The sequence below is a fragment of the Mastigoproctus giganteus genome, chromosome 13 (assembly GCF_048544385.1).
Source record: "Mastigoproctus giganteus isolate SK-2022 chromosome 13, ASM4854438v1, whole genome shotgun sequence".
Taxonomy (NCBI): domain Eukaryota; kingdom Metazoa; phylum Arthropoda; class Arachnida; order Uropygi; family Thelyphonidae; genus Mastigoproctus; species Mastigoproctus giganteus.
This window is the reverse complement of record NC_143587.1, coordinates 70,988,285-71,013,352: the sequence shown is the minus strand read 5'-3', so window position 1 is coordinate 71,013,352 and position 25,068 is coordinate 70,988,285. Positions and strand designations below refer to the sequence as shown.

The 25,068-nt window shown below is 39.3% G+C and overlaps 1 protein-coding gene across 1 annotated transcript in view; it reads left to right on the top strand.

The window, feature by feature from the left end:
• The window catches only part of LOC150076154 (uncharacterized), a 29,347-nt gene extending 4,982 nt beyond the window's left edge, over positions 1–24,365 (top strand). Inside the window, exons 5-8 of the mRNA XM_090387704.1 lie at positions 5,524–5,550; positions 14,627–14,671; positions 18,916–19,022; positions 24,270–24,365. Of these exons, the coding sequence (XP_090243830.1) occupies positions 5,524–5,550; positions 14,627–14,671; positions 18,916–18,993 (150 nt within the window). The 3' untranslated portion in view covers positions 18,994–19,022; positions 24,270–24,365. The remainder of the gene's footprint in view (positions 1–5,523; positions 5,551–14,626; positions 14,672–18,915; positions 19,023–24,269) is intronic.
• The last annotated feature ends 703 nt before the right edge of the window (positions 24,366–25,068 follow it).

Sequence of the window (25,068 nt, the reverse complement as noted above, 5' to 3'; positions counted from 1 at the left end):
AGTCCACAGTTACTCGCGTCCTCTACGCCTCACTACCCATTTCTCTCACGTTTCTGTCTTTTTCCTTTTCTTTTTCATCTTGCTACCACGAGATGTGAACTGTGACCACCAAAAAATCTAATCCCACGTCAACCCGCAAACTCACGACACTTTCGATCACAGAGAAGTCAGATACAGAATTGACACTTGCTGAAATTACTCCCCCCGAACTTTACTCTTTCCCTCAAGTTTGTAACGCCTCCCCGAAGAACTCCAACCATTACTTTTAGCTATTTTACATAATTTTTACATAAAATAAATATAAACTTACTAGCTCTATCTCTGCAGCCAGTCGAAAGATAGGCGAGTAATTTCGTACAAATCGCTTACACAAATAGTATATATAATATATATATACACTGAGGGATCACTGAATTATGACCACCCCTATGAAAACTGAATCTGCTATCGTCAATTGCTTGCTGACTGTGTACACCCCGCTATGTTACACTTTTTCTTCCCGATTGGCGAAGGTATCTTCTAAGATGACGATGACAACGCGCCGAGACATCGGGCACTTGTTGTGAAGGAATGTTTTGAGGAACACGGTTCTCACTTCCAGCATATCGATTGGCCTCCGAAATCCACCGATATCAATCCCATAGAGAACTTGTGGGACACTATGGAAAGGCATATCAGGCGTCTGGCTACACAAATCCCCTCCACACCTGCATTGCTGACAGCATTTAAAGTTCCACTGATTCAACAAGATGTTGAATCAATGCTACGTCGGATAGCTACTGTACTCAGGGCAAAAGGAGGATCTACGAAGTATTAGGTACGTGGTCATAATTCAATGATCATAAGTATATATACATATAATTTAAAAATGTATGTTATATGATAGTTATTATGATAATATAACTATAAACAAAATTACAATTCATAAAACAAATTATGTGTACTTTATATAGCGATACAAATTAAACATCTATACAGACCACCACAAAATTTTATTTAAAATTAAACAAATACATAAATTTAAAAAAAAAAATTCAGTTTAAGTAACTTAAACCCGAATTACATGTCACCCCTGGAATGTTGTTGGGGTACCCCGGTTGAAAATCATAGGGCTAAATAGTCAGAGAACAAACTAACATGATACATTTCACTCCTCACACACTATTAAATCTTAGGCCTCCACAGAGTACTGTGATACACAAATACGGTACACAATGCGGACATGGGGGGAACCCCTGGTGCTGTCAGATATCTAACACACTTTATTTATCAAGTTGGTGTTGTTCATTGAGCTGGACCGATAGATGGGCATTTTTTCTGAAAGTTAAAACATTTCTGTATTTCGTCTTCAATATCAGGCTAGTTCCAAGTGCTGAGCTTGCGTTTCTGAATTTGAAATAGACGCTAGATTTGATTCGCAATCTTAACCTTGGACTATATTGTGGATAGTAGCAGGTAGTCTACCTACAATAAACAGTAACCTTTTGGTTCCTCCTCCATTGAGGAAGACTTCGGGATTTTGTTGTTGTTGCTGGTTTGTTGTTTAATGGTACAAGGGCTGCGAAGGCCATATTGTGCCTTCTTCGGGATGTATATTCTTACTCCACTGATCTTAAAGACCGATCATTTAAAACAAATAACCAAATCCAAAAACTCACTATGCAGACACGTTCACAATTTCATTGCTCAACATTGTAACTTCAATACACACGTGGGGTTGCAATGTTACGGCTCTGCACAGATTTCACACAAGAATTAAAAAAGGAATACGCCGCGTCTGCACATCCTGAAAACTCTAGATTTTATTAAAGAACTGTCCATCCGGTCCTAACAGCCGAAATTGTGAACTGTTCCACAATTGGTCTCTCTTTTTGATGAGAATTAAGGCTCTTTTGAATCGACAAACCCGCCTGCATTCTAACTCCTGCAGGCCTATAAGGTTACTCAATAAACATTAACCACAAAAAAGCTGAGGACAGGCATAAAACTCAAATCATCAGCAATTTTATTACAGGGGACAATGTATACTAACCATATCCATGTCCATTTATACATTCGGAAACTGTTCAAAAAAGGCAGAAATCAGAGGCAGAACATTGCAGCCTTGTTTTCTCAAGGCTAAAGTGTCCCGTCCGTTATTTCTGAAAAAACAGCTGAAAAATTAAAAACAAAACAGGTATTTATTTTTTTTACTGAAAACCCCAAATACCAGAGGTATTAGAACGTATAGTATTTAGTACCGTGGAGGGTATTTAGTACGGTTGGAGGTTGAGAAGTTGAAAGATGATATTTGTTGACATTGGACTTCTGTAGACTGAAATTTTCAGGAAATACGTATGAAGGAAGGTTGTTCCAGAAAACTGCAGTTGAATGAATAAATGAGGAAGATGAAAAGTTGGTTCTGTGAGTTTGAAGTTGGACAGTAAAGGGATGTTGGCTAGTGGCGGCACGTGTTCGGACTGTTTTGAAAGAGGGAGCAGGAATTATAGAAGCCAATTCAGAAGAACAGTGCCCATGGAAGTATCTGTAGAAGAGGCATGCACCAGCAGAAACAGTACGTCTATGTGACAGAGAGTGGAGAGACTGTTAGAGCGTAATCATAGGGCAACTGAGATGAGCAGTATTTGAATCAACCGATAACCGAGATTCTGTCAGAAAAAGTACATGGGGTTTGGCAGACTGCAAGTGGAAATGGACATCGTTGAGATTAGAATTGAGACCACGTATATTTGTGAAATTAAATTAGAAGTGTTTGGGAGGTTTAGATCTTTTCACAAATAAGCTTGCCATTTTAGTTTGACAATTCATTGTGTATAAAATAGTAAGAAAAATTGGAGGAGACATGCTGTATGAAGTAATGAAATTTTGGATATGGCGTATGCATGATAAGAATATACCCAGATACTTGACACAACGTGGCCTCGACAATGACCCCAGCATACACACTACTCGGCCTCCATTCGGTCACTATCTGGAAAAGTAGAGGTAGAAGATTATACACTAGCTGATCCGGAATCCTCCTGGAGAGTTACCAATAGATTCGGTCCAGTGTACTAACAAGCGGCAGGCCTGCGAACACCGTTTTAGAGCTGTACCCTCGAAATGTAAGGAATATTGGATCTCGCCACGATGTTCATCATAACCTCAAAAGTCATCAATCATACTGCATGATGCAAGACATGGGGGACGGGTTGACCGGAACTTAGCTCTGGAGACTAAACATGGGTTCCACCAATTCAAACCTCCAATAAGCAAAGTGGTGGTATTGCATTGCTCGATGAGAATCATCTGCTACCTAGTATTGTCTGGTAACACAGAGTGGCAGCATTGCTCCATGTGGTGTGGACGCCACACCCCGACCGCTGCTTAAGTTGGTTCACACCTGGGTGGTCACCCACAGTGTGCTTTTGCATGGGGGTTATACCCAGGATTACTAACATTCCCACTGTAAGATGTAGATCTGACAAATTAAAGTAAAAATATTTGTTTTGCTAAAATAAATAAATCCAAGAAGGGTGAATGAAAGTGAAAATTAGCATTAATTCCCGAGTATTAAGTTAAAGATAGCAAGTAGTAAGATTGGATGTTTATTTTTAATGTAAATAAGGTTAAAGTTGGAAGAACACTGTATTCAGTAATCGATAGTAAACAGGGACAGCAAGACTAGAGGGTGCATTTGAGAACAGGCGTGAAAGGCTCGCTGAGGGCAAGAATAATAGCCCTGTGAGATGGGATTACGAAGTGTCTCTTTTGATCTAAGCCACGGTTAAAAAGTAAACAGGAAATGATGGACGTGCTGTGTTCGCGTCAAAATAAATCGACATCTGGGTGACTGAATGTCGAATAAGGTGGTCATATTTAGCAGAGGTGGGAACAGGAAAAATGAGTGTTTTAGAGTGACCCGGCAAACATGAAAAGGTCATACTGCCGTGTGAAAAAAAAATAAGAAATTTCTAGAGAAGGTTTGGTTTGTGCGCTAGGTAAACGTTTGGGGTGAGTTGCTCTAGCAAATAGGAAGGAACGGAAAAAATTTACAGTATGGAGATTGGTTTGCGTCCTTGGAGGAGGCGTTCCAAACTTGAGGGAAAGAGTAAAGTTCGAGGGGAGTAATTTGAGAAAGTGTACATTCTATATCTGACTTCTGTGTTGTCAAGGGCAGAAAGTCGTGAGTTGCGAGTTGAAGTAGAAGTAGATCTTTTGGTGGTCAGGATTCACATCTCGTGGTAGCAGGTTGAAGAAGAAAAGGAGGAAAAAGTGAGAGAAAGAAAGCCTGGTCCAGCATCGGAAGGCAGTGATAGGCCATGAAGGCGGTGGTTCAGTTTAAGGTTAATGTAAACGTGTAAGAAAGAAAGCCTGGTCCGGCATTGGAGGGCAGTGATATGCAATGAAGGTGGTGCTTAAAGTTAAGATTAAGGTAAATGTGCAAGAGAAAGAAAGTCTGGTCCGGCATCGGAAGGCAGTGTGCCCAAGAAATGGAAGTAAGCCTGCCTGCAACGAAGGAAGCCTGAACGTAAGGAAATTGGAAGTAGCGGCTATTGTAGTAAAGAGGGAGGAATAAGGTGGTAACTAGAGGGTAACTAAAGTGGAATCAGTGATTTTTAGTAATTATTACTGGTTGTAAGAGGATACCAGTTGTGATGAAATTCATGGGTTAAAGGCTAAGAGATATAACGAAATATATAGAAAGAGTAATAAGAGTTGAAATTAGATTTACTGATATAAGAGATAAAAATTGGTAGTGTAAGAGAAGAATTGAGTAATCATCGAGGATTCATATTTAGTAAGATACAACTGAGGTTAATAATTCGTAAATGGAGAATAGTTGACGAGAGAGAGCTAGTGTAGTGTACTGTAGTATGGTTCAAATATAAGGAAATTGGTATGCTTGTATGTAATTATTTTTTTATGTAAATACTGCCTATAAAATAATATGTTCATTAAAGGTTGCACATTTTTTTGTAAATAAATATGTGTCTTTAATGTTCTGCTAACACCCGCTTTACAAACCCTAGAATCTAGAATTTTCTGTGAATTGCAGTCAGGTTTGTGTTTGTGGGGTGGGATTGTGACTATAGTACGCTGGAAATCCAAATTAAATCAGTTAATAACATATATAACCCTCCCCCACACACACCGGCAATTATGAAGGTGCAAGCACAGGATTTCGCTGTCACAGACCATCAGGACTTGGCCGAAATTGGGTCCACTTGACTTGAGTGTCACCCGAATATCAGTTCCATCAGCGTTTTTGACTCCCAGGTAGCAAGTACAACTTGTCTGGCATATCTGACAGAATGCCTGTGACAACCTCAAGACCATATAATGATACGCTTTCGTGTAAAAAGATTATAATCGAATGTAATAAAAACTGACTTCTTTAAATGTTATCTTTTTTCTTTTATTTGTCTGAGCAGATTATATAATTAAAATTCAAGCCTTAATAATGAAATTATTTATAATTAATAATTAACATGGAAATGTTTCATTTATCACAAATTAAAACCGATATTTTTATTTTTTCAGTTTGAGAATTGTGTTGCAGCAGCCATGGTAAGTATCATTATTCAGTGCTTCTGTTAATCTACGATATTTGTTATCCATTATTAAAGAATTCCTTAGTATCAATTTAAAAAACACCGACTGCTAGGGGATATTTTAAATCTTACATAACTGCTGTTGCTTTTGTTTTAGGGTCTTGGCAGCATCAGTGACTAAGGCTGTGTACTGCAGCGTCAAAATCAGTGTCAATTTCTCGCCTGAGCAAAGTGTGGTAGAACCAACAGCTCAGCCTCGAATTTCAGAATAAATAAAGGCTTCATGCAAAATGGAAAGCCACATCAGACCCAATAGATAGGACAGCATATTCACGCACCCGTGCTCGGTTTAACAGAAATAAATCTAAAGCCATGAAAGCCTACATTGGTATAAAAAACATTGGTAGGGAAGACACCGTTTAAGGCAGGACGTGATGATTTCTCTCAACAAATTAATCCGATCGAATGGTTTGACTACATTACAAGATTTGTGATATTATTATATTTATATTATTATAAATGTTGGTGGGATACTATTGATGGTTTATCCAAGCCATCAATAGTGTTCCACCAACGTCATGTACTGGATTTGATGGGATCCCACAATTTATCCTTGAGAGCATAAGTGTTTTCATCATAGATGCGCTTCTAGGAATCTTAAATGAAATTCTCACAACTCAAAGTTTCCCAATAGCCTGGAACCAATATATAGTTCGGATAATTCCAAAAACACATGGAGCTACCTCAGTATCACAGTTCAGGCCAATTACGAAAGCGTCAGGCATCCTCAAAATTATGGAGAAGTGCCTTTTTCCCATCTTAACCCACTATGCACTGAAACGCTGGTCCACCATCACCAACCTGCTGGAAACCACCATCACCAACCTGCTGGAAACCACCATCACCAACATGCTGGCAACCACCATCACCAACCTGCTTGGCAACCAATAACACCATTCTGGAGGCAGATGGCAATTGTATATACAGCCTGCCTTCGACTGCATTGACGTCAAGCTCCTCCTTCAGCTATGTGAGGAGTGATACCAGATTAAAGGAAATATCCCTGAATTCTTAAAGTCACTTCTTACAACCAGGGTTCTTTACCTGATGGTGAATAAAAAATCCTTCAGTAGGAAAGTCAGTGTAGATATTCCCCAGGGAGGAGATTTCTTTCTGGGCTCCTGTTTACTGTTGCCACCCACCCATTCCTGTGTCAGGAAATGGATTTTTCTCAGCTACGCAGATGATTTCAAATTCCTCTATCGGATCCATGTAAACTGACCAACCCGAGACTGCTTCCTGCACTATCAACAACAGCCTAAAAACTCTAGTTACATACTTAGCACAGTTCTCTCTCCAGATTAACCCAAATAAATCTGCACAAATGATGTTCTCACTCAAATCACACCCAACTCAACTAAACCTGAAAATCCATGGAACTCCTCCATCCTTCCAATAACGAAGCACAGAGATCTCGGGTTCATCTTTGACCCTAAGCTCAGCTTGAAATACCATGTCACAGATATTCACAACAATGTCTGCCGATCAAGATGGCTTGCCAAACAACACCTCTTTCATGTCGCAGAGTCTCAGTACACCCTTCAATATATTTATTGGTTTCTTCAGCCAGTCATCTTTAGTTTCTTCAGCCAGCAAAAATCACCCTAAAAACCATCTCATCTGATGAGTACTGCCTTCTCCGGTGGGTGCTTTTCAAGCACAGACTTCCACCCCTCACACATACTTCAGAAAAAAACCAAACTCCTAAACTACAGAAAAGTCTCAGAACGGATCTTCACCCTCCGCTTACTCGTCACCATTAAAATGATAGCGGGTGAAATCAATGCGCCAAGTTTTTGGCAGATTTGTAATTGGAGAAAACCCCCGAAACTCCCAAGGGTCCTCCCTTCTTTACAGTCCGTGGCGTTGAGGCTCAGGAAGGTTGACAGATTCCTGCCAATGGAGATGCTCCAAAACGTCCAAGATATGGATGCTGACTACTAGAATTTCATTGAGGACAAAGCCTACAGAAGATGTATCATCAAGAAGCAGGGCGCCTCCATAGCCAGGTGGGCAGGAGTAGCTGTGCGTAGCACACGCGACCACCAAATACGGAGGAAAGTCAGGGGATGACCACCGCATATCCCCGGAGCTATATGGCCTTAGTTGCCAATGCTCCTAAAAATCAAAATAACAACAACAACATCAGGGAGCAGCTCTCGTCTTCAACCGAGTGACTGTCACTGTTTTTCCTTGATCGGTTTGTTGATATTGTGAAAAAAAAATAAAAATAATAAATAAAATCTGTTTTCATGTGTTTACAACTTACATTTTTGTTTTTACAGTTTTCGTTCCTTTTAATGCTAAACCACTAGCATTTTTGCTGTTATAAATAAATAAATACATTTTCAGTTTATACTCCGGTATGACCAAACGGTCAGAGTTGGGCATTGCATCAGGCATCCATGTAAAATTTACTTATTTTCGCTAATTCCAATAAAGATATTATATATAATCTTCAAGTCGTTGCCCGTTCTATACTCCACGTCTATCCGGGGTCTCTCTGAACAATGCCGGGGACCTGCTATTCACATTCGCTCCCAAGGCAATCTTACTCACTGGGAAGTCTATCTGAAAGCTCCTCAGATATCTGGTTGCTGGGAAACTGTTCGGCTTAGGCCTCGCTGATAACCCAAATTTCACGTGCGGGGAGGTCGAAACCTGGGACCACCTGCCCACAATACGAAGATCTCAGATGAACCCTTTGTTGGGGGGGGAGGAAAAAAAGGTTAATTATTCCCTCTTGTTATTTATCCTTATTTATATATTTTATTTATTTTTACCTCGAAATATATATTTATTTGTATATATTTTTTTTCTATCCCTCGCTTATTCCTCTTTCATCCCTGGGTATTTCTTTCCCCCTTTTACCTTGGAACCACAAAGGCTGTTGTTTTATTTCTTTATTCCTTTAAACGGGGGGAGGGTCCTCACTTCCCTTCCAAGGCCCACATGCTACCTGCTCCATAATATATTATTTCCATTAATTTTATCCTGTTTGTTCATCAGAAGATCCAAGTACTGAGGACTTTAGTTTATTATTTTTCTCTTTATTCTAGATTCCCTAGCTTGGATAGTTCGTACCACTAATTACAGCTCTGAGGTGTCAGTCTATTAAGACGAAACAAGGGGTATTAACATAACAAGGATTTATTTACCATTTGTACAACAATTATTTACGCATTCTAAATTATCATAATCTTACAACACAGTAATTATTATTATACATGAAATTGTGTCCTCCCTTAATCACCCTTCTTAAACAATTCATAAACTTCCACTATGTTTTCAATACAAAATCTTAAATATTCTATCTTATACACCTTTATATGGTCATATATATATATATATATATATATATATATCTCCTTTCCAACATAAACTGAATAACTTCAATAATTCTCTCTCTCTCTCTCTCTCTCTCTCTCTCTCTCTCTCTCTCTCTCTTACATGCTCTATTGAGGAAATTTCTACTGAATACAATTCACTCTGTTAATAGCAATCAGATAATTCATGAAATCAATTCTTACTTTTAACACGTTTCTTTAAGTTTCTTATCAATATCTCTAATCACAGATGAGTAACATTCACTCACTCTCTTTCTCTCTCTCTCTCTATTTCTATTATATCTTATTCCTATCCTTACAATATAGTAGTCATCACGTTACAATACTTCTCAAACTGTCCTGTCCAATTTTCTCCCATGTATTTCTTTACAACACCGTTCTCGTTAGTAAAATTCACTAAACTGACTTACTTGGTATCTTTTTTCTACCACCTTGGTGAGTTTCCGATCCTTCAGGTCTTCCTCCGATTTCTTCCGTGATCTGCTAGGCTTACGGCTCTTTTCTGCCTCCACGTCGATCTTCCCACACTTAGGACTTTCTCCAGGTCATTCTGCCTTTCGCTATTACCTTTATCCACTAAACTATCATGATCGGACTTTCCGTACGCGTTTCCCGCACTCCCGAAATATCCTTCCGCCACTCTCATGCGCCTCTCCCCGGGATTCTCCTCCGGATCCTTTCCTTTCAGGTTTTCGGACTCTGACTCTTGGGCTTCATCTCCTCTCTGCATCACCTTTTTGTTTCCATTCTCTCCCTTATTTTTCGTCCAATCATTTGGTAGTCCTCCATTATTCTCTTCTTTTTCATTCGCTCATTTCTTATTCCTTTGTTTTTAACCAGATTCTGGTAGGTCAAACTGCCTTCTTTGTGATGAGAGCATCCGGGTGCTACATCATCACTAGAATTTTATCTGGGACGCCCGTTACCACTTACCTCTTCTGTCACGCTTCCTTTCAAGTTACCGCCCTTGAAATTATTGAGTGCCTTTCGTGTCGGCCTGTTTGTACTTTGTTTACCGCTTGAACACGTTGCACTCTCTGATCTGGAGTCTTCCTTTTCTGATGGAGTCCGAAACCGTTCTAGGGTATGGGCGTTCTTTTGTCCCCTGCTGCTGTGAGTTGGCACAGCACCTTTTCTATAAACAAGAACCGCATCAAAACTGGGCTACCCATTGTATTACAGTTCGGTCAGTGCCCCTCCTGCTGCTATGCTAATCCAGTCCCTTTTGAATGTACACAGCACAAGCAAATCTGCTGAGTGCTTGTCTGTTTTAAACATTAGATATTTTTCAAAAAATGGTAAATTTTAAAATCCTAATATATATGTGAGAATAGTTCTTACACCTTAATACGAAAATCTATTACCTCCCCAAAGGATTTGTACATCAGTTTATTGAAGTGGAAGATGAGTACCGAGCGCTTTCCCAGTATGCACGGAACCTCTTCAGAAGGAGAAAGGTGTTAATCGTCTTTAAAAGGGAGAAGAAAAGGCTTTGGAAGGAATTTACTGTTTTCTGGAAAAAAAGATGGGATGAGAGTGAATTTGGGCTTGTAACAAGAAAGTATCTTGCGCAAGTGGAATTCTCAAACCCCTGGAGTTATTTCATGGTTTAGACCTTCTATGACAATTTCTTATCTGCTAACAGGGCATGGGTCCCTCCGGACTAAGTTATTTGAGTGTGGTCTGGAGCCTGATCCGTTCTGCACATGTGGGGAATATGAAACGTGAATTCATGTACTTCTGAGATTTAAGTACATCTGAGACATTCATGTACATCTGAGATAAGATTTATATCTAATTGTTATTGTATTGACTTATATGGATTGCTATTGTGTTGATTTATATTAATTAATGTTGCATTGATTTATGTTAATTAATGTTGCATTGATTTTGGCCAATTGTTATTGTAGAGATGTATGTTATATATTGTTTTCTTGGTTCTCAGTAATACAGTGACTCAGAGCATATTTTAAAAAAAATGTATTGTATATATCTGTTTAATATAATAATTAGTGGGTGTAACTGAGGATAATTTGTGGAGGTTTTCCACTAGTAATTCACTTGTCGACACTCACTGGTATTGCAATACAACCTGTGGGTGAGGGAATTAGAATTAGCATTAGTAGAGGCTTTTGATGCAAGAAAGCAAGCTTATGCAGCATCAGCCAAAAAATAAATAAAGAAATAAATAAAAAATAACCACTTCCACTTCACCCCTCTGTTCGTTCGAAATACCTGTCCAGCTGAGCCTTAAACTTATTTAGACTATCAACTTCCACGACAAGGGATGGAAGTCTGTTCCAGCTACCAACCACCCGCTGGCTAAAGGCAAATTTCCGCACATCTATCCTACATCTGTCTTTCCTCAATTTGAATCCATGCCCTCTCAGGTGATTATTCTGAGCAAGAGGAAGAATCCCATAAGCATTGAGCATGCTCAAACCATTCAACGCTTTGTACACCTCTAACAGATCACCTCGCTGGTGCCTAGTCTCCAGACACTGTAATTCGCAAAACTTAAGCCTTTCTTCGTAAGAGCACCCCTTTGTTCCATTCACTAATCTTGTTGCCCTTCTCTGTACTCGTTCCAGCAGCTCTACATCCTTCTTGAAATGAGGCCTCCAGACCTGTATACAGTACTCTAGGTGTGGTCTGACCATTGCCTTATACAAAGGAATAATCACCTCCTTATCCCTGCTAGAAAAATTCCTATATATCATTGACAATACACCATGATCTACTCTTGCAGCCCGTCTGCACTGCTCAGCAAACCATATCTCCTGCACAACCACCCCCAGGTCCCTTTCATTCTCTACCACTGTCAGTGTAGTACCACAGAGTTGATACGTTGCTCTGGGGTTGCTGTTTCCCATATGCACTACTTTACATTTGTCAATGTTAAACTTCATTTGCCACCTCTCAGCCCATCTGCTCAACCTTTCCAGATCCTGTTGCAGTAGCATAGTGTCAGTAGTGTCCTTGACAACCCTGCCAACCTTCGTATTGTCTGCAAACTTGGACATTAAGCTTGATATACCATCATCAGTATCATTTATAAATACAGAAAACAATAATGGACCCAACACTGAACCCTGAGGGACTCCACTAATAACATTAGTCCACGATGAGCAGTGTCCATTGATTACCACTCTCTGTCTTCTCCCCCTCAACCACCCCTTTATCCATAGCAGCAATTTGCCTCCAATGTAACACTGCTCCAATTTGTGCAGCAATCTTCCATGTGCAACAGTATCAAAAGCCTTTCTAAGATCCAAGTATATAATATCAAAGTTATTCCCTGCATCCAGTTCTTTTGCGACTGCATCATAGTACTCAATCAAATTGGTCAGGCAAAACTTCCCCTTAACAAAACCATGCTGTGTCTGAGCTATAACTAAAGTCTGTCCAGATGATCCTGCAGTGCTTCTTTAACCAGTGCCTCCATTAATTTTCCTGAAACAGAAGTTAAACTCACAGCTCTATAATTACTTGTCAGCCTTTGATCCTCCTTTGTGAATTGGGGTCACATTTGCACATCTCCAGTCCATGGGTACTTCCCCTGAGTCCAAGGAAGCTTTCATAATTAAGGCTAAGGGTTTGCTTACTTCCTTTGCTGCCTCCTTTAATATAACTGGATAGATCCCATCCACCCCAGGTGCCTTTCTTGGGTTTATCTTCAACAATTTCTCCTCCACTTTACTCTCAGTTATTACAAGAATCTCTAGCTTACTGCCAGAGTTGAATACACCTCTGGCATTCCCCTCGCTGAATAACTACTCATGTGTGAATGTCGATGCAAAATATTCATTTAGTTTGTTAGCTACCTGAGCAGGATCATCAACAGTTGACCCATCGATATCAAGTGAACCAATCTGATTCATCCCCTTCCTTCTAGCGTTTACATAAGTAAAGAACTCTTTGCTGTTTTTCTTTGCATCCCTTGCCAAGGATTTCTCGTAATCTGCCTTCGCCTGCCTAACCTCCTTTGTAACTTGATTACAGATCAACTTGTATCTATCATAGGCTTCTGTGTCATGTGTTAATTTGTATGTATCCCATGCGTGTTTCTTATCTACCATATGCCTCATCAGTTCATCTGACATCCATTTAGGCCTAAACCTTGAACAATATTTCTTAGTTGGTATGTAAAGCCTAGTAGCTTCCAAGATAAGTTCTTTGAATGCTTCCCATTTTGAATTTGCTGTTGGTAACATCATCAGTTGGTCCCACTGTATAGAATTTAAATACTGTCTCAGTCCATCGTAGTCGCCTTTACGGAAGCAATAACCCTTCCCTTTACCACTAATGGTAGTTACCTCTTTGAGTAACTCCCACTTCAGCACACTGTGATCACTGCCACCTAGTGGTTCATTTATCTGCAGATTCTTAATGCATGAAGAATCAATAGTTATAATCAAATCAAGAGTATTCCTCCCTCTAGTTGCCTCTCGAACATGCTGATGTAGAAAACAATCATCCAATAAATCCACGAAAGCCTTGCTAGTGTGTGAGTGACCAGCCCCCAAATTCCAGTCAATATCTGGGAAATTAAAATCCCCCATTATAAGACCCTCTGATTTACTGGCCCACTCTTTTTCTCTGTACAGTTTCTTATTATACTCATCAGAGTCATTAGGCTTATAGCACACTCCTACTCTCAATTTTGATCTCGCAATGCACATTTTGTAAGTATCATATATATATATATAATAATTGTGTGGGTACAAAAAAATGGGGAAAAAATGAAATGCCTATTGTAGGCATTGTGGCTGGGGAACCGTAGTTAGCATGGGCACTCGGAGCGGCCTGTGGCTTTTCAGCACCACTTTCGGCAGGGTTTGATGTACTGTGTGTTGTGACACATTACTCCCATCACTAGCATTCCATTTACTAGCGAGCACAATCGCCCCTTCTGTTGCCACGAACCATCCAGAAGAGCCTTCGCCCACTTCGAGCATCGATGAGTCATGGTCGTCCAACACCTCGCTGGCGATTCGTGGGTTTCCCCTCCTCGGACCACTTTCGGTAGGTACTAACCACGGCTGACCGTGAGCATCCCACCAGCCTTGCCGTTTCGGATATGAACAACAGGAAAATCGACCAGAGAACACACGCACTTTGCAGACGAAATAAATACGGGTAGATGTAATCATTTAGAGGAGACACTAATATAATTGAGATAGGCTCTGACCCAATCGTCTGGCCATTACAATTTTGCCTTTGTCAAACTCGCTTAATCCTCTGCCTTTCCAATCTGAAAAACAAGGGTAACACTGATTAACGGAGCTCAGTATCACGTGTTTTTATACCGTGTCCCGACCGGTGCACACGCTGTGGTTCACCTGCAGTTGCTTCGATTTGCATAACGGCTCACTGGTCATAATGTTTTGGCTCGTTGGTGTATATTCTTGGATTCGTGTATTTGCTTCGAAAATCCTGTCACTAAGCTTTTAGTCATCACTACCAACTATATTTACTAGCAAGCTTAGCTTACTGTTAACACTTAGAATTGATCTTAACACTCTTAAATATTCTTAAAACGTCAATACTATGCCGATTTGCTCAACTTGTTCAATGATCATCTAACTTCTCTAGTTTGACTTTATCCAGTGAAACCTTCACACAGGAGAATGGACTTAACAATTTATGGTCACGTTACTCATTATTCTGCTTTAATCCTTTCAGAAACCTGCAGGTCAATTAGGAGGCATACCACGAAAGATCGTAACTGTAAGTAGATGCATGTTTTGGAGAATCTGTTCTTAGATGACAATTTTCTAATTTGTTCGAAACAGGCATTTAATCGGATGGAAACGTGTTACAATGCTCTCGCGCGGGATTAGCAAACACTGCATTTCAGAAATATTTACAGCAGGAACTCTCAGGAACTGCTGTGGCACATGCATTAATTTTAACATGACATCCAAATAGGTTAAGCGATGAACATCTGAAGTGGATAGGACAACATATCCTCTTCATTTTCAAAAAACTGTACTTTGTAAAATAATAAGAGAGGTTTACGTCAATGTAATACGTAAAACACTTCCGTATGATACTCTCCAGCAATTAAAACGAAAAAATCACAAATCTTACATTACAGTAAAACATAAAAAATATAATTAAAACTCAATTGAACACAATTAGAAATCAAATGAACTCAATTTAAGATCAATCTAACGTAATTAAAAATCAAATTAATTAAACGAATTTAAAGGGAAAAAATTCCAAAAAAACGATTTTCCTTCCTTAAGCTGACAGTGCTTTTCGACCGTATGTCGGGATCACAGGAACGAAAATTACCGAACAGGGTGAGCATACCACTTAAGTAGGGATTATTTGTTTTCGCGCATGCGCGTAAAAGCCAACGAACCGGAGATTAGAAATGGCCGCCGAACATTAACAGAATTCTCATGTAATTTAATCTCAACAGCTTCTGCAATTAATAATCTGGTATAATTACGTTGGACACTAAGTATTTTGGCTTCGTTAAATAAAAAAGTATGTTTTTCTTTGACGGCATGGAAGGCTAATTCTGATGCTGCTGAACGAAAGCACGAACTGAGACCGCACGTTGATTTACACAAAAATTCAGAGGAACCGCGTAGAACCTTGGTACGATGAGTTGCAATCCCCTCTAAATATGTTGTATACCAGGTCATTTATTTGTGTTGCGAACGCGGAAAGAACCGATGGTTGTTCAGTATAGTGTGTTAATTTCCGTATTGGCCTGGCCACAATTTTAAATTCGGTATCTTTAAAAAATCTGTTAAGCTGTTTGTGCCACTGTTCAACATATGGGACTGAAATAAAGTATTGTTTAATATTACGATTGAAGGTTGGTGAGAAATTTTTATCCTATCCCTAGCTTGTACCCTAATTCAGTAGATTGTGGCAAGGGGATAACCGCTGTTTAAGAATTTGCTGGTTAGTATTTGTATTTCTGAGCACAAAGCAGATTCCGTCGTTGAATATATATAGGCATTTAGAAATTGATTAAAGAAATTGATTTTGTAGGTGAATGGGTTATAACTATTATAATGTAGAAGCATACCGGCGTTTGTAGGTTTTCGTTAGATGCTAAACTGGATTTTATTCGAGTCCCGAGTAAGCGTGAAATTTAGAAAGTTTAATGAATTTGTATCTATACCCTCCCTTTCCAATGTAAATTTGAGTCTACAGTGATTATAATTAAACGAATGTAAAATGTCTTGGATAGTACTACTATCAATAATAACTAGAACATCGTCTAAATACCTCCCGTAGTATGTGATATGGGGTAGAAAAGGCTTCAAATGTACACGCTCAATCTTTGAGAGATGTACCTCCGATATTAAGCCGCTCAAACTCAATCGCATCGTCAACCAAAAAATTTGTTTGTACACCTTGTCTCGAAAGGTGATATTGTTGGCCTCAATTAAGAGTTTAATTAAGCGAAAAATTTCTTTAATAGGAAGCTTCGTATGATTAATCGGTATCGAGTTATTATTTAACATATCCCAAAGAATATCTAATATGTATTGAATGTTTACATTCGTATATAACGAGTTAACACCTAGTGAGAATAAATTATCATTAGCGCCAAGTCTACAGCCCTTAAGATTATTAAATAGTGTACCGTAGTTCTTAATCCCAAATTGTATTGCCTGTCTAAAGGGTTTTATAATGCTATATACATGTGTGACTAAGGATGAAATTGCCGAGTTTCTGTAAGAAACAATAGGCCGAATAGGAAAGCCGGTTTTATGTAATTTTACCTGACCAGAAAGTGCAGGAATATTGTATGTTCTGGCCTTCAATTCCTTTAACTGAACCATAGTAATGTAGTCGTTTTTCCGATAAGTGGTTAAGGTTTTATTGTATTGATTGACCAAACTGGTAAACAGTGTCGGGTCTACTTCAAGATAAATGGAGGAATCTGAAACAACCGAATCTAACTTATTAATATAATAGTGTTTATCGAGTATTACAACTGCCTTGAAATCGAAGTGTCACCAAAGATAAGCATAGGAGCAGAAGAATCCTTTTTGCGAGATATAAGACAAGAGTGAGTTTTAGAAATTAATGTAGTGGTATTTTCGATACGTGGTTAAGGTTTTATTGTATTGATTGACCAAACTGGTAAACAGTGCTGGGTCTACATCAAGATAAGTTGAGGAATCTGAAACAACCGAATCTTGAGAATTACCTGGAGATCGGCATTTAAGGAATTGATAGCAGATTTTCGAGAATTTGAAGCAGATTGAGCAGTGCAAGGTTTCTCAAAATGGAAAGTGGAATGCAATGTGCTATCGTCGGCAAAACTATGGATAGGATGTCCAGTCAATGGAAGAAGGTCATTAATATACAAGAGCAAAAGAGTGGGGGAAAGAACTGAATCTTCGGGGACACCAGCATTAGTGGAGAGGTTAGAAGACAGAGAGCCATCTACCATTACTCTCAGTTAGTGATCAGAGAGAAAACTGGATAACCAATTACAAAAAACAGTTGGCAAACCATAAGATGGAAGCTTGTTTAGAAGACCTTTATGCCAAACACGATCGAAAGCCTTTGAGAGGTCAAGAGCAACTGCTTCTGTTTCACCAAAGTTTTCCCTTGAATTAGTCCATAAACGGGTAATATAAGCCAGAATATCACCGGTGGATCTCAACATTGATGGAATTTATACTGCCGATCGTTGATCAGATGGAAGGTTTCTAGGTAGTTTTAAGAGTTGGCCGTTAATCGATTTGTCCATTACGTTAGAAAGAGTATAAGTAATTTCAATGGTATGATGAGTGGATGGGAGGGATTTGTCACCCTTTTTAGGCATCGGCTGGATATGAGCAAATTTCCAAGCAGAAGGAAAAACAACTTTGGAATAAAAAGTGAAAAAGGCGGAAAAGAACAGGAGAAAGTTCAGGAGCACAGGTTTTGAGAACAAGTGGAGAAATATCATTGGGACCTGGAGCTTTCTTGACATCAAGATTCGTCAAAATCCTTCTAATATCCTTTTGACAGAAGGCCACAGGAGGTATTCAATGGAACGTGTTGAGAATGGTGGGAGATGTTATACCAAGATCATTAACACATGATTTGGACATAAAATGGGATGCTAGCAGGTCAGCTTTATCCTTGTCTGAAGTGATAACAGAACCATCTGGTTTGGACAGAAGTGGGAGTAGAGATGCGCAAAAGTTGCGGCCAATAGCTTTGGCAAGAGACCAGAATGTTCAGGTATTATTAATGCAAGAAGCAAGTTTTCTAATCTAAAATGAAGGCATTTCGGACCCTGCAATGCTACGTGATTCCGATTCGGCTTTGTGCCCGCTACACCTCCTGCAAGTATGTCGCACTGGTAATGAATCACCCTGTATATATTTCCAATAGTGTCAACACAGAAAATATAAAAAAAAATTGTTACGGGTACCTACCAAAACAACGTTCGGCGCTGGGGTCTGTGAAGCAAAGCCTCTCCTGGGCCACAATTTATTGCAAAATACAGATCTCTTGATGGCACACTCACACACTGACCTATATCAGCCACATTGCACTCATACACTCAACTTAAATAGTAACCAAGTGGATAAGTGCCAGACTGCCCCCATGGAAGACATGGATTTAAACCTCAGCAGAAAATTAATATTAAGAAAAGAAAGGCGGTGGCGCCATCTAGTGAGCAAAATAATAACTAAAATAATTTTCCCCCTGAATTCAACAACCAATCACAGAGCCAGCCACAACCAATCACAGAGAGGAGAAAGGACAGCACAACAGCCAATCAGCAGGCAGCTACAATGAAGCCACACTCACCTATTTTGCATATTTCAGACACCAATCTTAACTACTGACATTTATAATCATATTTCAGCTGACAGCCATTTTATACTCAAAAAGTTGGATAATCATCACTGTTTCTACCGTAATTCTAACTGAGTACACGACCTAGTAAGTTTTAATATTACTTCTTATTCATTACTAATTTATCTAATTTCTAGGAATGTTGGCTGATGTTTGCAGAAGTTATAATTCAACCTCCGCCGGTTATTGTTATAATCCCTGGGCCTATCATCTAGGCATCAGTATGCCTTGAAAAATATTTCAAGTAAGTAGCAATTTGTGTATTTATTTTAGAATATTCAACCAACAAAATGATACTATTTTTTTTCAAAGGTTTTACACTGAGTGGACAGAAATCATGGCATAATTATCTACTAACGGGTAGGCCCACCCTATGCCCTGATAAGGGCAGTCACACGGCGAGGCCACTAGTTCGGGAAAGCATTCCACAAGTATTTCCATCCATGTTTGCTGCACCGCTCTCCCCATCTTTTCTGGGTGGAGAATCCAAAGCTCGAATGGACCTTTCTACAGCATCCCAAAGATCTTCCACAGTATTCATGTCTGTGAATGGGGAGGCCATTCCGTGGTGGTAAAATCTGCAGAATGCTCTTCGAACCATGTTCTAGTCACCACTGCTCTGGGTGGAGGCGAATTTTCCTGCTCAAAGAATCCATTGCCCTGTGGGTGTACGATGACATGAAGAGATGCAGATGGTCTGCTAGGATGAACACATAACCTGGACTATTCAGAGATGTGACTAGATGCACCAGAGATCCAAACATTTGTCAGCTGAACACACCCCCAGACCATTACGGACCGTCGTCCACCTGCCTGAACAATTCCTTGTTGACATGACAGGGGCACAGCTTCGTGCGGATTCCGCTAGATAAACACCTTCCCGTTTGCTCGAAATAACTGGAAATGAGACACATGGGACCAGGAGACCAATCTGCAATCATCCAAGGTCCACAGCCAATGTTTTTTGCCCAGTTGTGGCATATATGCCTCTGTTGTGGTGGTACCAATGGCACTGTCGCTATCCGCTCATTGCGTTGCCATCGATGAGATGTTAATCCAGAAATGGCTTATTCTGATACACCCTTGATACTGTCGAACGGGTATAGTGCAATTCTTTACCACATCTGCGATAAAGTGACCCATGCGTCGAGCAACCACTATCATCCCTCTTTCAAAGTCAGTCAACTAACAGCGTTTATCCAATAAAGACGTCGAAGGTATACAATGAGTTCTGTCCTTTCACTGAAAACACACTTTCCAACAACAGTTTTCGGCGCTGATATACATTTATATACATCCACCGATTTTATTTCTTGAGGATCCTACATGGGTAGCTAAAAAAGAGTTCGGTGAATTAATTTCTCCTAAATCATGTAAAATTAATAATGATAGTACTAAAGATAATTATACATTTTAAGTATCTATTGCTATCCTATAGCAAAATTGATTCTTGTTTTTTTTTTTGTTGTTTTAATATGATAACAGTAGTTAGTATTTTCCTGAATCTAAAATATGCTGTAGTTTCACCATTCTTGGCCCAAAAGTGATTAGTTCACATAATCTGGTTGTTTGGTTAAGACTATTTCAATACAAAACACATCAGTGGATATGCTTACATTCATTAGTATATTTACAATTTAAACCCTAGACATTTCACACATACAGTTAACGTAATACAGAGCACTCGTGTCCAAAAGATATGTGCAATTTAAAAATATTGTGCGGATGATTTTCTTTGGTAAGCTTTGTCTTGAATGCCGCACTAAAATATCCAGGAGGAATATTTGAACATACGGTCATTGCAGAAACGTTCCTAGCGATTTCTCTTGACTTATTCCTCATATCCTCTTGCAAGATCATTAATCTGTCATTGACTTCTGGGTCAACACAGATGTTCCACAGAAGAGTGCTGCATTTAATGATTCATTCGCACAGTTGCTTTCTGAGCCAAGTTTTTTTTTTTTTTAATATCTAAATCAGAATCTAAATAAATTAATTTTCAAAGGCGTGCACCCCAATTCAATTTTCTGAATTATATCTTTATATGTAGGACACCTCAGGTTATTAAAAGTATTCTCACAACTATTTGAAAGACTGCCATGCTTTCACTAGAAACAACGTTAGGTATTTTTCAAAGATTCCAACCTGCAGAAGATATCTGATTTCTGGTCCCGCAAAGATTTCTTCTTTCACTTTCGTTGTACTCTTCTTTAGATATTTCGCACTTAAATAATACATATATTCTCTTAAATCCATCTTACCAAAAACGTTTAAAAATTCTCCATGACAGGTTTAATATCGTAAAAAAATCATTTACAAGAAATTATGCATTGGGTCTCTAATGAAACATACTGCACCTTTCTTGTTCCTGGCTCGTATATGATAATTTGAGGCCATCTGCGTCTGATAAATGGTGTGTGGTAAAAAGCTGTCCCATAGGCATTGGAAACAACAGTATTTTGCATATCCTCTTGCATGATCATTAATATGCCATTGACTTTTGGATCACCAAAGGTGTTCCATAGATGAGTGCTGCATTGAATTACTATTATGGCTATACATACTATGGCTACCTGGCTTCATTAAGGCGGATCGATTCCTCAGACTAGGAGGCCAATTTCCTACAAATTAATCTTCAGAACTGCAACATGTAATATTGACTTGGATTTCCGATCAAAACCATCCGATAGCCAACCGACACACTAAAATTTGGCGCATATCTTCTTTCCGCAACCCACACTTCCCATCCAAACACTTTGCTTCTTGCCAATCTTGCCGCCCTCTCTCACTTTTTCCTCTCCACAACCTCCAAAACTCCACTTATACATAGCAATACATTTAATTCAATTTTCTTTTACGCACCGCAACCGTGTGCGTATTGTCCCCACTCCACAAAAGGCACCACTCATGAAATAGTGTAGTGTCGTTCAGGTGGTGACTGCCCCGTTTTCTACAATGATCACATCAACTCTATTTTCAGTCTATTTCCATCTCTGCATTTTCCTGGTTCCAAGTTTGGTTAGGTATTTTAGCACGAGTTTGGGTCGCATCAGGTGATGATCGCCTACCTTCAGCCCTGCCGTATTTACTATTTGCTTCAGCTTAAGCCATTTCTACCCATTTCGTTTAAACAACTGAATGTACTGAGGAAAATATTTTATCTTCTCATGTGGATTTGCTTCCATTGCCCAGTATAACCCCCAACTTGTTACATTTGTTATTTTTAATTCAATAATATTAAAAATTCCCAATTTCTAAATATTTCTCTAAATACTTTCTTTCGTATTATACTAAAATACAATCTTTATTATATATATAATTTTTTGATGATAGTTTAAGTAAATTAGGTACGTGCTGTTTAATAGTATATTATGTTAGATATTATGGTGGTGTCCGAAAATATAAATCCAATTCTATATAAATATAAGAACATATGTATATTAACTAGCTGCCCAAAATATACCCATATATCAAAGCACCAATTAACTCTATAATAGACGATACCGGCCCCCGTGGCCAAACCATATAGATGGTATTAATCCGATCTGAATTATATTGCATAAGATATTTATTTATAAATTGTTCCTATTATAGATATATATATATATATATACAGGTTAACTTAATGCGATTCACATTCCTTTAGATATTACCTACCTCCCCTAAACGTTTGTACCGATATTTTTGAGACAACCTGTATATATATATATATATAATAGGAACAATTTATAAATAAATATCTTATGCAATATAATCCAGATCGGATTAATACCATCTATATGGTTTGGCCACAGGGGCCTGTGAATCGCATAGGAACCCATAACCGGAAACGTCACGGGAAAGTAGTAGCGGAGGCACAAGAAGCAGAAATGACACAAGACAGTAATTAGTGACAAACATTTATTTGACATAATATTAACAATGGAGTACGAGATGGATGCATTTCATGGTGTTACAACAGATGCTGGAAGGTTCCACCATGAGACGCGATGCATGCGTGACATCGACGCAGCATGGATTGGCGGACACGGTCGAACACACCTGGAGTTTCTTTGACAGTAGCAGCAGCGCAGACGAGTCTCGCCACGAGATCCATAGCCGTCTCCACAGACGATTCATATACCATACATTTGAGGGCCCCCCACAGAAAGATATCAAGGCTCGATAAATCAGGTGAGCGTGGGGGCTAGACAACAGGTTCACCACAGCCAATCCATCGAAGCCCAAAACGCTTGTTCAAATGGTCACGAACACACCTTCCATAATTGGCAGGGGCCCCGTCACGTTGAAACCAAATGTTGCGTCTCACATTTGCTGGAACATCGTCAAGTAACCTTGGTAGAACTTGTTCAAGAAAGATCCGATATTTAGCGGAGTTCATGCAGGATGGACACAGATATGGGCCGACTAATCAGTCACCGACCATAACCGCACACACATTTATTGCGAAGCGATGTTGTGCCGCATGGGGGTGCCCACCGTGTGGGTTGTCGTGAGCCCACACACGAGCATTGTGCTGATTGAATAAGCCTTCCCGAGTGAAATAAGCCTCATCCGTGAACAAAACATAGGCTGGAAAATTCAAATCTTAAACACTTTCTTGGAGAAACCACTGCGCAAAAGCCACACGTGCAGGATGATCTTGGGGGGAACAGTAACTGAACCGTTTGGAGATTAAAGGGGTGTAAGGAAACGTCGTGCCAGACACGCTGTACACTACAACGAGACACTCCTAAGGCAGAGGCAATGGCCCGTGTGCTGGTAGTATGATTATTCTGGACGGCATTCAACACACTTTCTTCCATGGCGGGAGTTCGCGTCGAATGTGATCTGCCCGCACTACTCCTGTTTCCTCTAAATGACCCATAATCGCACAAATTTTGATGCACACGCGAAAACAAGCGGTGGTTCGGTACATGTCTGTATGGGAAGCAGAGTGTGTGTGGTATGGTTGTTTATTGGCTGCATTAGCTGCTATGCCTATAGTGCGCCTGTCTGGGAAGCGTTCTCCATAAATTCTTTGAGCGGCTCATCCATTGCCCTCTGCTAATTCATACACTAGGTGCATTCCTGCTAGCTCACAGTTTGTATATCGATGCATGCTCTTCGTGCGGCGATTACCGCGCCGTCTACCGACTTACGGTGACGTCTCCGGTTATGGGTTCCTATGCGATTCATATTCCTTTAGATGTTACCTATCTCCCCTAAACGTCTGTACCAATATTTTTGAGACACCCAATATATATATATATATATACTTTTACTAAATCTAGATATATATATTTAGTAAACGTGTACCCTTACAGAACTTTTTTATCCTTTAATTGTTTTAAATCATTCAATGACTGTGAATTCCATTTTTGTATAAAGAAAACTCTTACCTTGATGTTTTTTGTTCAAAGTGATCTGGAAATTTTTATTCTCCTGAACTAAAACATTTTTATTTACGCTGGAATTCTTTGTGTTAACCCATGAAATATATCTGTTTCAGATGCGATACCGACCTTTGGAAAACCCTTTGATATTCAGTGATTCCTAAACACCGAATTCTGAATCCTTACAAATTTATTTAGCTCTCAGTATTATGAAAATCTCAATGAATGTACTGGATAAATAAATTGAATTAAAACTTATTCAATGTTTCTTAGCAATGCAAGAAAATTTGTAGGATATAAATTTGCCCTCTGCACATATCAGTACACAGGGGAGAATTAAAAGAAAAAACATGCTCCAACTTGTTTATTATTGCCTTTTGTATATTTTAACAGAGATAGAAAAGAACCTTCCATTTTTCTTCTACTCTTTGTATTTTTTGTATCGTCACACCGTTCACAAATCCATGTGCTTCTTGTCGGCATGCTTCTCCTATTATTCAAGCGAGTACTAATTCCCATAAACTGTATCTCATTACCCTTCCTTAAATTGTACAAACATCCTCTGTATAAAATATATAATCTAGGGGTAATACTCCTGCTATTGGCACCACAGTAGCCAGGAGCAGCAGTGCGTAGCACACGCTTCTTGATTAAACCGGGGTTCAAACCCGTGACCACCAAATACGGAGGATGCGGAAAGGTCAGGGAATGACCATCGAATATCCCCGGCGCAATATGGTCTTAGTTGCTAATGCTCCTAAAAACCAAAAAATAACAACAACAGCTCCTGCTATTATTTGTAGATACAGTCCTACATACTCTACTTATTCCTGAAAGCATGGCACGCTAAATCGAATATAATTCGTTCTTAACCTTGTTTAATACTGTAGTACATATTATTAAAAAAAAAAAAGA